Below are 14,266 nucleotides of genomic sequence, written 5' to 3' on the forward strand. Positions count from 1 at the left end.
AATAAAATAATTTCTCTTACCTGAGATTAACAGAATTTAGTGCTTCGGTCATTGATTCCACAGTGTTTTTCAGTTCCTTGTGATATTTTTTTCCTTATAAGCAGCCATGTTTGTTTCTAATCCACTTGTAAATCATGCCCATCTAAAAAGTGGGATATTCACCGGTGCCCAGACACACATGTTCATAAACTATTGGAGAGGTGTGTATTCTGGATCTCAGGCAAGGGAACACCCAATAAGTTTTGGAGATGATTTGACCAAGTTGTCTAGACATAACAATTTTCAAAACTGGCTGAAATTTTTCTACATCTAACACATCAACTTTGACGACAAAATGTTCCCTAGGTCCATTTATAACCATAACAGGCGCTATTTTGAGTTTTCCAAAATGTCTACATCAACATAGGTGGAACAGTCAGAACCTGCCAATCTGCATCATTCACACCTCAAGATGTGAAAACCCCATTCATTACATCCTCCACTTAACACACCAATGTCTCTGCAAGCAATACAAATAATATTACTCTCCAGCTTAAGTGCCACTTAAAAATATGATGCAAGCTTTACCAAAATACTCAACTTGTCCATGGAAAAATGTATTAAAACTAGACATAATTGTTTATTTTATTTGGCAAAAAAGTGAATTAAGTTGACGACTCCATGTTTGACAGATATTTCAAAGAGCGTCACTGCTAGTGTATAGTGCTATACAAAGTGAAATAAGGGTGAAAATGGAATAGGTACAAAGCTTGCACAGTGTGTCCAGTTTTAACAAATAACATGATGTAACTAAATGCAGCTTTAAATAACGTTGGAAAATTGCAGTCATTTTTGTAAGTACCTGGGTAACAAAGCCAGGAGCAGAGGTGCTGTAAAGTAACGGGAAATGTGTGCTTTTATGAGATGTTTAGCCTCAACAGTGCACTAAAAACAATATCCACTAAATCCAATGACGTCACCTTGAGCTGTATTTAAATAATCAGTGGTGGAATGTAACAAAGTTAAAGTAGTAAAGTACTGTGCTTAAGTACAAATTTTAGGTATGTGGCCTATACTTAGGTCGATTTTAAAGGGGGTACATTTTACTTTTACTTCACTACATTTGAGAGCAATATCTGTACTTTCTACTCCACTACATTTTTGAACTGGATTGAAAAGTTAAAACATTTTTTATTATAGTTTGGGACCTGCTGAAAAGCCTGAAGGGTTTGTCTTTAACACATTAATTTTGAGCAAAAAACCCCCACAAAAAACAATAACAACTGCTAGAAAAAAACAACAACTATTATTATAGACAGCAAGATGAGGCAACATGTCCACAGGCAAGATGAGGCAAGCCCAGTATTAGTAGTAGCATCTGCAGTATTTATTGCACTTTTAAGTAATAATTTTAACTACTTTATTTTATCTTACATCAATGGCTGCGTAGCACACACAAACTATATAAAGAAGAGGACTAAGGGAGTGTGACGTCACCCAAAGAGTTCAGCTCCACTCAAATGAAGCTTGTCGAGGAGTTATACAAACATCATTGGAGCTGAGTTCATAGCAACCAAAGAGCCAATCAAAAGTGAGGCTGTTAAAGACAGCAACACTGTTAATCTGTTCCTAACGCTAGCAGGAGAGACCTCAAGGAAAGCAGGTGTCTGATTTTTTTGTTATTAATGTTCATACCTTGATTTATGGACAATATAGCAAAATAAAAATCCCAGGAGCATGTAGAGCAGGTTAATATGAACATTTTAAAACCAAAATGATGAGACTGACAGCAGCAGTTATGGAGAGAGGGGAGACCATTTTTCAATAGAAAGTGAATGGGAGCTCAAGTCGACCGAGCTGGGAGCTGGGCCATGCTCATTTCCTGTTTGGATCGTGGCGGCTAGCAGATTAGCTATGTCCATTCACTGTATATATACAGTCTATAGTGGCACAGCAATATAAACTGTATGTTATATTTTTTGCTCAACTTGATCTACTGTAGTGGCTGATGCTGAGTGGAAGTTTGCTTGAAAAATTAGCAAGTTTAATCAAAATAGCGCTTTTTACACATCATAATTACTAGCAATACCAGGGACATTGACAGGTAACAGTACAACCAAACAAACTTTTTCGATAGTGGTAGTAATGTAAAGAACAGTTGTATCATAGGGCAGAAGTCCATATGTTAAAAATAAGCCTGTTCAACTGGTCAGCTCCAGTCAAACGATGCCTGAGGAGAATATGAGGCATCACATGTCTTGAGAACAGCTGAACTTTCATAAAAGGGATAAAATGAGTGTAAATAAGTCTATTAACTTGTTAGTTGTCAGTTACAGAAAGCTCTGTTCAAAGTCTAAAATACTTAAAAACAACTTTATATTACATTTTTACATGAATGCTGGAAGAAAAAATATGCACCCAAATGGACTGATGTATTCCCTATTTCAAGTAAACTAAGATTAATATTTTGATGTGCAATTATTTTATATCTGTTTTAAAGTAAATTTTATGATTACTTAAGTTGTTGTTTATGTTGTTATTTTTAATCTATGACACCCGTGGATCATTCTGTTATAATTTGCACATTTTAAATAGCAACATTCATCTAAAATGACTTAATAAAAGAAACAAGTCAGCTGACTTCTGCCTTAGAAAACAGCAGTGCTCAATGGGAGCTGACGTCTCCGTAAACGTCATCACAACAAAGAGTCGGCAACTCCGATGGATAGCTGACTCTGATGAATAGCGAGCAATTTGGTAGCGATCAAAAAAATAAAATTGGAGAGTGAAGTTAGCAGTGGATGTATGCTGGTGGTGGTGAAAACGGGGACATCTTGAAAATATAAGATTAGAAAGTGCTCAAACATGCACAAATCAACAACTTTGGGTGAGTAAATGATGAGGGGAAACAACTATAAAATGGTGGAAAGCTCTAAAATGACAACTTTACATAATAGGTTCTCCTTTAATGCATCTTTTGTTGTTCTGTAAAGACTTGGAATCACTTGACGTGCAAATTGTCCTTTACCAATAAGCTCGCCTTGCCACAGTTCTAATGTTTTCAATTAAAGACATAAAATCTTTGAACAGACAATGAATTCCCATCTTCTGAATTGCATCTTGGTGTGTGGCCCTGGTTTTATTTGGCACTGTTACCCAGACTTTATTACTAAGAATAGATAATCCTGAAGTCATTATCCACTAAAGTATTCAGGCTATGTTCTTTCATTAAGAAACCTAATACAAGCCAATAAATCCTATGTACTTTAGAACTACATGCAACTAAATACTTATTCAATTACATGTTCCCTGTGTCAGGTTTGTACAGTAAAAGCAGCCTATATTAACCCAATACTAAAAAGGATAAAAAACAACATTAAGTTTAAGTTTAGCGAGCTGTGAGCGGGCTTATATCTCCACAAACCTGACTTTAAGTTGGCCTGCATGTAAACATTGTTCCTTTGGCTATAATCTTCCACAGTATGGCATAAAACGTATCTATCTCCATGGAGAATGATATGAAGTATGGGTTTAACTTTCTATTTCCATGGAATCATGCAGGTGACGCGGCACCTCCAGAAAGTTACATACTGTACCTTTAAAACTTGCTTAATACTGGCATAATAAAATGTGAATTTAAATTTGAATATGAATGGATATTCAAAAAGAACAAGAAAACAAAGTCATGACTATATGATAAACAGTATCAAGCATCCCCAAGTACAGTTCAATGAATTAGCATGTCCAGTTTCATTGCTTGTACTAAATACAATGGAAAACTTGTACAGTTAAGAGCTGTGAACCTATTGAAAGCTTTACAAATACATGTTGCTTAGATCAATGATGTCTTATGTGCAAAAGGCTTTCCTCCCTAATCTCTAAAGTTGTACTGTGATAAAATTGAACACACAACACCAAAATTAGTACAGCAACTGTGTCATTTGAAAATTTCACTTATGTTACACAGCATATTCAAAAATAGTAATGGTCAACAAAAACTACCCTTTTTAGTAGAAAAAAGCTGTCAGAAAAATCATATTCAAGCGCTAGGAGAACTTAATCTACACCTACTGGCTAATTGTAACTAATTGTTTTAAGACGCACAAGACAAAATGGTCTTCCAACAACTGTCACAGCTGTTATCACCCAATTTTGCAAAATCACTTGAAAAATATAAAACTTCAATACAGATTTTGAGTGAGTGGATCAATAATGTTGTACAAGTACTAGAATAGAAGCATCTTGTTACTTTCCACCTGTTGCCATAGTAAATAAGTCGTGCGTAAAAACCGTGCGTAAAAGTTCAAATTAGACCCGACACAAGAGCACCTGTTGCTCGGGTTTCCACATTACCGCCCACATCCCAGGATTTTTCACATAAACCAATAAATCTTAGTGTCTCTTACCTGTTTCCACACGAAACTGTCCGTAGCGTTGAGCATCCACGACACGGCCACGTGGATGGTGGACAGCACGAGCCCCGTGATCACCGCCGCGCGCATCCTCACCGGTAACAACGTGTAAATAACGTGAATGAAGAACACCGTCCACCAAACTCCCTCCGTAGCACTTCTGGGCTGCACCAACAACACTCCAATCATTTGTACCACCAAAACTAAAAGTATTAGTGCGTAGCATACTATCCACATATGGTCCTGGTGAAATGCGTTGCGATTACACACCACCATTAGAACTAATATAAGGAAGATAGCTATGGAAAACACCACAATGTAAGTGATATTGGCTCCTCCAGCGCAGTGGAAGCCCAGCATGACCGTAAAAAGCAGTACCAAAACGGCCATAAGCATAGTCAAGCTGCTTTGGTTCAGACGGAAAAAGTAGCGCTGGTAGAGCCTCTCCAACTTCTCCGACTGGAACTTCTTGGACTTGAAAACGTGCAGGACACTAGCGCAGCACGCCACCAGAGACACCCTCACCTCGGGCATCGCGTCCGGCTCGGGCTCGCTCTTGGTGGAGATGGGGGGCAGCTTGTTGGCGACACCCCTGCGCTCTTGTAGCCCGAGTTCCACGGACTTGTTGGCTCTCAGCTCGCGTTTAGGAGATTGGTTCTGGGTCTGTTGATTCTGCTGTTGGTTCTTCTCGCCATGGTCCTGCCAAGCGGACCGGGATCGGAAGCTGACCCGGCTGACAGTGGTTGTGGAGGACCGAGCTGGCGGGGGGTGTCGGTGCTCCGGGTCCGCCTCATGGTCGTCTCTCCAGCGGCTGTTGTTGTTGGTGGTGCGCACTGGTGCTGGAGGAGCTGTGGAGGTGTATGGGCAGCCGTTTGACACCGACTCAGACTCGGCCCAGGCGGACTTGTGCTCGGTCCCTCCCCTCAGGCCAGGATGCCCCACTCCGGGAGGGCTCACGCTATTGGACCGGGACATTGTAATGAGATCCAGAAGACACTAAACTCTAGTTAGGAAAAAAAACCCTTTGAAAACAGAGGGACTCCATGCAAAATGTAAATGGGAAAAATATGAATGATTATAATATTTGAGAACATTTTGGATTGTGATATAAGAACTGATGTACACTCTAGTGCTGTGCTCATTGGGTAAAAGCAATATTAAATTTATAATGAGCAAATTGTGCCAAAATACATAGGCCTAACCACTGTGCTTAGAAAATATAGTGGGGAGAAGTGTAGCCTACATTGGTACAAATTACATTACAAGTCTTATGTAAAAGAATATTATGAATGGAAATGAGAAATATTGCTCAAAAAATGTGCCAAATATAGATACAAATATAGTTTTGCCACTACATTAACTTAAACGTGCCCAATAACTGCTTAATAGTGGTGATCCCCAATTAGTGTATTTTTATTTAGTTGTTAACTTTATAAATTTGCATCACATTTTAGTACAGACCTATTGCAGCACTTCATATATGGTCACTGTTAGGGGACTTTGCTCTCACTACTCCCTCTGCTGACAAGATTTTGAGCAAACTTTCCGCAACTAAAAATAGATCCTTTTAAACAACTCGAAGTCTCCAAGATAGGATTGTCTAGTGTGTTTCCCATGGGTGGTTTTATAATGTCCAGTCAGCAGCAGGCGAAGCATCCTTTTAAAAACAGAAATAGGGTTGATCCACTTTGGGAATATAAAAACAATTGAAGACGCAAGTCACAGGGGGGCACTTGGTCCAATGGAGAAGAGAGCAAGATATCCAGGCGGAGTTGGCACTACATTATAGGGCCCAATTAGCAGCTGTCCGCAGAGAGATAACGCAAGGATTCGCTTGAGAGCTCTGGTCCCAGGTGGTAAGATCCATCAATGCAACAACTATATCCACTTAAACGCGAAGAAGCAAACGTGTCACTTATTGAGTCACCAGTTAGAAAATATAAGACCACTGTACCTGAATAAATCCAGCTTTGGTGCGATACTCAAGCGTGCAAAAAAAAAAAAGCGCAGTAAGGACTGGAGAGATGGAGAGCAAGAAGGAGGAGAGGAGCTCAGCCGCTTCTCCTCCTTCTTCCCCGGCCACAGAAGCACGCAACATCCCCCTCCTGCCCCTCCATAGCGTGGTCGTTTCAGTCGCCTAGATACATCGTTAAGGACGTCAACCTAAGCAATGAAATCAGCAGCTGTCTGTTACCAAGCACACTCCCCCACGTCTTGCTGTTTGGAGCGATAGGGAGCCCACGCGTTCACCGTGGACATCCAGCGAGCAGCAGCATCATCCCACACGTAGCCTCGCCTCCTTCCTCCCTCCCTGCCCCGGCTACAAAGCTCCAGGAGAGTCCGCTTCACCGCTCCGCTGTAGCATCATAACCAGTTTTTTTTTTAAGTTTTTTTTTTTTTTTTTACAGTGATTAGCGCTCTAATGGGCAATCCAACCAAGTGTGCTTCCTCGTGCCCGCCTAGCCGTGTTGTTTCCATTGGGAACGCCGCAGAGTGACTCACGGAGACGCAGGCGCTGATTGGTCAAAAGGCACGTCAGTCAAAAGAGAACAGGAGAGAGGAGGGCCGGGGGATCGGAGGAGAGACCCTCGGAGGCAGCGCTGGAGAGATGGGCGGGTCCGTGCGCAAAGCTGGACGCACACACCCACGCCTCTGACAAAACGTGGGCATTTAGTTAGAACTTTACTTATTGGAGAGCCATAGGGGACAATGGGAAAAAGTGTTGACTGAAAGCTGAAATTATAGTCGATTTGACATGGTCTCTGGTAGAAAATGGTTCAAACTTTGTCATCTGGACCTTGTTTTAGAAATCAATATATATGGTCGTGTGTAATTTCATTATTAGATTCATATGTGTCCTTTATTTAACCAAAGTGCTGCTGAGATTTGGAATCTCATTTCATTTTCTGGGGAATCTTGATCCTAAAGGGAAACCTTGTGTATATGTTTCAGTGGAGTAAACTTACGCAGACACGGGGAGAATATGCAAACTCCACAAAGAAAAGCCCCATGGCACCCGGGAGTCAAACCTAGAACCTTCTTGCTGGGAGGTTGAAATGCAAACCTCTGCACCACCGTCCTATCTAGAGGTAGAATATCTAAACAAAGCATGGTTACAAAAGTAAAAAAGAAAAAAAAACATGTAAATGGTAAAGGCAACTTAGATTTGTTGGTAAATACATGTTATTTTAATATTCAGTCAGTGAAGTTCAATGATATAGAGTTCGACCCTTATCTCAGAGGTTGCTCGTTTGTTTCCCTCTTGAATGCACATAGCACCAAGCCAGGCTACCCAAAGCCTGTAAACATGGCTGCAAAACACATTTACACATTCAAACAGGCAAAAAGCAGATGAAGTGTCTTGCCCAATGACATAATGGCACGCAACCCTTTTTTTATGTTAACCACTCTGTAACTAAGCCAGTGTCTCTCTGGTTAATAATAGTCAGATTGACCCATGTGACATCCTCCTTGTGTGTTTTGCTTTTTACAGATGGGCTTGTTCAGGAATCCAAGTATGAAACCGGGTTAGCCATGAGTACAGACCTTTCCTTTCACCGCTGCCCCTCAAATACAAAAACACTCTGATTAAAATCACTGCTGCCGTTATCTGAATCCATCTTTAGTGCATCTCATGACCAGTGCTTTGAATGCTGCCCTCTATAGCTCTCCCACACAACTCATAAAATCAACTTAATATAGGCTAGAATAATATTAGGATACTCATAAAATTGTAGAGAATTGCTTTGTTGACGTCCTCTGTGCACAACCATTTAAGTCAAGTCTGTGCCATTTTTGATACTTTAATCATTTTACATTTTTTTGCATTATACTTGAGCTGAGTTTGTTTAACTCTAACAACTAAGCCACTGCTGCCCTATATTTTTCTTATGCAAGTCTTTCTATCATTGAGTTACGTTGCCAAGGCTCAAGTGCAAATGCTTTCTCTGTTAATAATAATAATAATAATAATAATACATTTTATTTATAACGCACTTTACATTTGACACCAAATCCCAAAGTGCTACAGTGCAAAAAGACTTTAAAAACAGAAGACAATTAAAAATCAGTATAAAAACAATAAGTCAATAGCCTGTATTTAGCTGTAGGCCAGGGTAAAAAGGTGAGTCTTTAGTCCTTAGTGGATATAGCTGTTGCAGTTCTCTGTTCTTACTTTGACGTGTTCAGCTCCTTCTACAGTATGTTTTATAATCTTCTGTCTGAATCCTCCTCCTCCTGTGCTTATAAAAGGCCTACATGCTACTGATAATTATGACCCTGAGTGAATGGAGAGAGTGGTGCACCTCCACATATGACTCAGAGTCTATAGATATGTCACAACTGTCTACTTCTTAACAAGGACAAAATAAAAGCCATCAATGCCCTAGATCTCTATCATTACTTTTGTAGTGCTAAAGCAAATTTCTGACACGATCTGATTATAACGTTTTTTGTAAAGTGAAACTAAACACTAAATCATCTTCAACACTTCAGCCTCTACTTTCAAATCTTTAGATACACTCCTTCGTTTCATAACAGGTGAAGAGTTTATAAAAACATCACTTTACATTCTATGAAAAACTAAGTTGGTCATCACTATCCATCAGAAGAGAACAACACTGTATAAAATATAAGGGAATACTTGATAGACTGTCTGAATATCTGACTTGCTTGTTAATTAATCACTGATATGGGAGATTTTAATACAAGATCTCATGATTGTATAAGTTTAAGGACTAGCCACAGCAGAACTGAGATGGGAAAAAGGGTTTTTGGCTCTTTAGCTTCACAAAAATGGAATATATTTCGAGGACAAGTAAAATGGTATACATTGGTGCCACAAATACACTTTAATAATATGGTAATTGACTTTTATACTCACACTTGCACCTGTTTTTAATGTTTTAAATTGACTTGTTTGTTTGTTTGTATTTTTTCTGTATTTTAATTGGGAGCCCGTGAAAAAGTGAGTCTAAGTGCTCTCATTGGGCTCTCCTTGTATAAATGAAGATAAATAAAAAAAAATTAAAAAAAATTAATATGGTGTTTTACTGTCCATTGTCTCTAGACTTTTTTGGCAAATTTAGTGCAACCTGGGTAGTTTGTGACATTGAGCCAGATGCTGGGCCTATCCACATGACCAGCACAGAGTTCAATGTTGTTTCAAACAAAACAAAGTGGTGCCATTATTCAAGATGGTGGTGAAAGACGTTAAGCCACAAGTGTAGTATGGCAGATTTGTAAAGGGAAGAATACTTTCAAAATATATTGAGTTACAGAATATTAAATACCTGCATTAAAATGTCTTTTGGTAACACATTCTGGTACACGGTCCAATCACAGTACTGTATTCTGAATACTTGGAATACCTTACATTGAGGTGTATTTAAATCATAGTGTAAAACCACAAAATAGGATTAAAAACAGCTTTATGTGTGTTTAACTGTTTGTTTTGCGTTTCCTATCACTGACTAGAGAAGAAAAATTACACGTAATCTCACCACAAGAGCAGTGTTTGATATTTTGTCATTAATTTTGCACAGTTTGAAGCCTAAATTGTGTGCTCTTGTAATGCCATGTGTTCCTTTGAATTTAGAAATGTAAATGTATTCTGAATATGTCATGATGTGTGCTTTTCTGTTCCTGTTTTGTCTCCCTGTGTGCTCTTCCCCCTCCCTCACCTGCCTGTACCTGGAGCTGGGCGGAGCTCTCGGCTCCTCCTGCGCGCACCTGATCTCCATCTGGCTAATCACCACACCTGCCGTGGATAGAGGAGCTGGGAGAAGACACTCGGGGTGAGATCGTCTGCGTGTCCTCACCCTGTCTGTGTTCCCGTCGTGCTCCGGCTCTGGATGTCTCCTGCCCGCTCTGCCCTACGCCTGTCTGGTCTGCCTCCTGCTACCTACATCCCGTATGAACTTTCTGAACTGTCTTGTGCACTAAATGTACAATAAACACTGTAAATCTGCCCCGAGTCTGCATCCCTTAGTCCTACACCCACCGTTACGACAGAATACCACCAAATGAAAACGTAACTGTAGTATTCTGAATACGTATTTGCAGTACATGAATACAGTTACTTCTGAACACTGCTAACAAATAATGATTAGATTCAACATTTGTGGATTATAAGTTTGGATATTTGAAACAAAAAAAACAAAACTCTCATGGAGTTATATGGCCCCCTGCCCTTCATTGGAAATATATGACATGCACAAATCCTAGACTGTGAATGCAACTTGTGGATCTGAGTTGGAAGAGGCTGCACTTCAACAGAGCAGGATATATAAACTATGGTTACATTATTTATATTTACTTCACTGACTGGAATTTGTTGGCAGTGTTAAAGGAAACCTGTTCTCTGTTTGTGACCACTGCATTAATAACACACAAGTAACCTGTGAAATGGAGCATTGTTTTAGGTCGATGGAGGAAACAAGATCACTATCAATATCAATCAATATCAACATACCACTTGATACTAAAACTAGAATTGAAACTACACTTGCTCTTCCAAAAAAAAAAAAGTTGCCACCTGGATTTAACTAATCAAACATGTTGGGGCTGCTGCAGTTGGTCCGGTCTAGGTTCAGCAACAGTCTGTGCTCAAAGAATGAGGTCAGCTGACACCTGAATATACTGAATGACCAGGTTATTCCATCAGTGGATTTCTTCTTCCCTGATGGCACGGGCATATTCCAACATGACAATGCCAGGATTCATCGGGCTCAAATTGTGACAGAGTGGATCAGGAGCATGAGACATCATTTTCACACATGGATTGTGAATCCATTGAGAATCTTTGGGATGTGCTGGAGAAGCTTTGTGCAGCGTCAGACTCGACCATCATCAATGCAACAGGTGAAAAATTAATGCAACACTGGATGGAAATAAATCTTGTGACATTGCAGAAGCGAAATGGAAACTATGCCACAGTGAATGCGTGACGTAATCAAAGGCGGTCCAATTAAACATTAGAATGTGTCACCTTTTACTTTGGTGGGGACTTTTTTTTTTTTGGCCAGGCAGTGTAGATATTCATTAGAAAAAGATATAGGAGGATTAAAGCAAAAACAAATTTTGACCTTTGAACTATTAAGACATCATGGTAATATTAGCATCTACTAATATTTTGAAGAGAAATTTATAATCTAAAAAAAGTTTTAATTATGATAAAACAGAAATTGAAACCTGCATCAATTTTTTTTCTTAATGTTAAAAATTTGTATGAAATGTTTGCCTAGTTTTTGGCTTCAGTCCTGCTATACATATTCTCTTCTCTTGTCAGTAATTAGTAATTGATAAAAGTTCACAATTTTATATAGCGATTTTCTATTTTCAGGGCACTCAAAAAGCAAACCACTCACTCATTCACACACCAGTGTATGCAGACACTGGGGGCGAGGTGGGTTAAGTGTCTTGCTCAAAGACACATCAACAGCAGTCATCTGTGGGAGCTGGAATTGCACCACCAACCTGCAAGTCAGTGGATTTGCCTACTCAACCAATGACGTTTATGGCAAGAGCGGGATTCAAACCCAAGGCCTTTGGCTCAGTAGACAAACACTCCACCAACTGAGCTACTGCTGAGATGTTAATTTATATATCTCTGCTGTATCAAGTAGCATTAGTAATCCTGCTGTTACATAATGCATGTGTTGAGCTTTCAAACCAATGCCACTTTCCATTATAATTATAGCATTTTGACCTTGAAAATGCATATCACTGCATCCATTAGAAATACTGTCTAATTGTACGCAGCTAATGTGCCAGTGTTTGGGTTTAAGCTGTGAATGCATACTGTAGAACTGAGAGCCTCTGTTATAGCCCACGCAATGCAAAATAATATGAGTCACAGCAATACAATTTAGATAGGAGAAAGTTAGTCTATTTTGTGGCTATTTAGAGCAGGGAGAGTGACTATATGGTGCAGAGGAGGGATTGTGATGTAGAGGAGGGACAGTGAATATATGGTACAGAGGGGGGATTGTGACGCAGAGGAGGACATTAGATAAAAAATAAATTCAGACTCTCCATAATTGATGTTTATTGTAAATATAGATTCATTGTCCATACCAAAGTCCACTGGCCCCATGCAAAACACTTGTATCAAAACCTTTATTAATCCACATGTTTTGAAGTAACATATGCCATGCTTTTCTCATTGTGAATAAGTCAGTCATTCCAGTCCAGGCGTCTCCATTGTGTCCATGCTGTTTTACATGTACTGCCCTTTAAACCCCCAAAATGACCAAAACATCGTCCCAAAACTCATGCTTGACCATTGAAAAGTTAAAGGGAAATAAGAAAAGATCATAAATCTTCTCCACAAATCTTAGCCGTTTCAAGTTGCTACAAAAGACAGTTGAGAATGATAGCTACAGCATTACACAGCCACAATGTACACAGAGAGATTAGCTAACACTTTTAATAACCACACTTTAATTAGCCTTAATAAAGCATGAACAAAGATTTAATTAAAGGACCTGTACCCAATTTTTTCCCTTGTATGTGAGCAAAATCTGTGTTACCCCAGTACATATATACAGTAGAAGCAGATCTGGGGTCAAGATCTAATTATAAAGCGTTTTATTGTCTGATAATAAGGAAGTGTGTGTCTTGGCAAAACTCCGCTCTGGTCTCTGGGAGTTGTAAAAAGTGCTCTTTACCAAGGTGAATAATTAGGATGCTCAGAATGCACAAGGTAAGTGAGGAAAAACTTTGGACCACTGCAAACTTAAACTGAGCTAGTTCTGATTTTCACATTTTTAAGACAGTAAAAATTAGGTACAGCGCCTTTAAGAAGTTACTAAGCCTGCATCATTCTTAATAAACCATTTGTTAATTATGAATTAAGCCATTGTTCATGCATGATTAATGCTAATAAAGATGTAGTTATTAGAAACTGGTACCAGAAATTATATTATGAAAATAGGCAAGTGGTTGGATAATAAACATACAAACCTTAACAAAAGTATCGTAGATAATATTCATCTGCATAAATGAGAATCTGCAGAATTGTTTCAGAACTGTTCTCTTTCATTGTGCATTGTGTTTGTGTTTTATTTAAATAAAAACATATGCTAGGTAAGGAATGTTTACAAATGTTCATCATGTTTTGTGATCAATGAGCAATGTTTTGAATTAAAGGTGCACTATGTAATTTTTCTGGTGGAGGATGAGTCACCTACTCGCTATGATGTCAGTGCTTCTCCTTGCCCTAGAGTATTCCACAGCATGACATTAAACATTTATATCCATGGAAACAAGCAGGTGATCCCATTATATTTATATAGTATTTGAGCAATTTATAAAAAAAAATCTAATAAATGCAAGATAAATGTTCCACAGCATGACATTAAACACATCTAAGGAAAAGCAACGGCATATCTATGGACACAAGCATGTGGCACACCATCCACTAGAAAAGTTACACAGTGCACCTTTTAAGTCGAATATGAGAATGAAACAATAAGAGTTTGGAATGAAGCAAAACAACAAAAACATAAACCAATGCAGACCAGCAGAAATGTCTCCCTCTAGTGTCCACTGTGTTAATTACAGTTAAAACTGGCAGCATAAATATATTAAAGATTGAATAACCAAAAACATACATGAATTGATATACAATTTAAATAGAAAATAATTTTCCAAACTGACAACTCAAACTGCAATGTCCTGTGCATGTTGATTTTAAAGTATTTAGCTACTGTATATTGTGCTGTCTGAAGTTTTTTTGCTTTTCTTTAATATAATAAATCTTTTCCCTACCCGTTTATTCAGTAATTGTGTTGTTTAAGTTAGTCAAAAATGAACATGCACGCCTGTTAAGACTGAGATGTAAACAATAAAATAATAGATCAATTAGCTTAAAT

At 38.8% G+C, this 14,266-nt stretch overlaps 1 protein-coding gene across 1 annotated transcript in view; it reads right to left on the bottom strand.

The window, feature by feature from the left end:
* Positions 1 to 5,366, bottom strand: part of adcy5 (adenylate cyclase 5) — an 81,998-nt gene extending 76,632 nt beyond the window's left edge. The window contains exon 1 of the mRNA XM_033987557.2: positions 4,386 to 5,366. Coding sequence (XP_033843448.1) covers positions 4,386 to 5,366 — 981 coding nt within the window. The remainder of the gene's footprint in view (positions 1 to 4,385) is intronic.
* Between the last annotated feature and the right edge of the window lie 8,900 nt (positions 5,367 to 14,266).

Source organism: Periophthalmus magnuspinnatus, chromosome 21 (assembly GCF_009829125.3).
Source record: "Periophthalmus magnuspinnatus isolate fPerMag1 chromosome 21, fPerMag1.2.pri, whole genome shotgun sequence".
NCBI classification, from domain to species: Eukaryota; Metazoa; Chordata; class Actinopteri; order Gobiiformes; family Gobiidae; genus Periophthalmus; species Periophthalmus magnuspinnatus.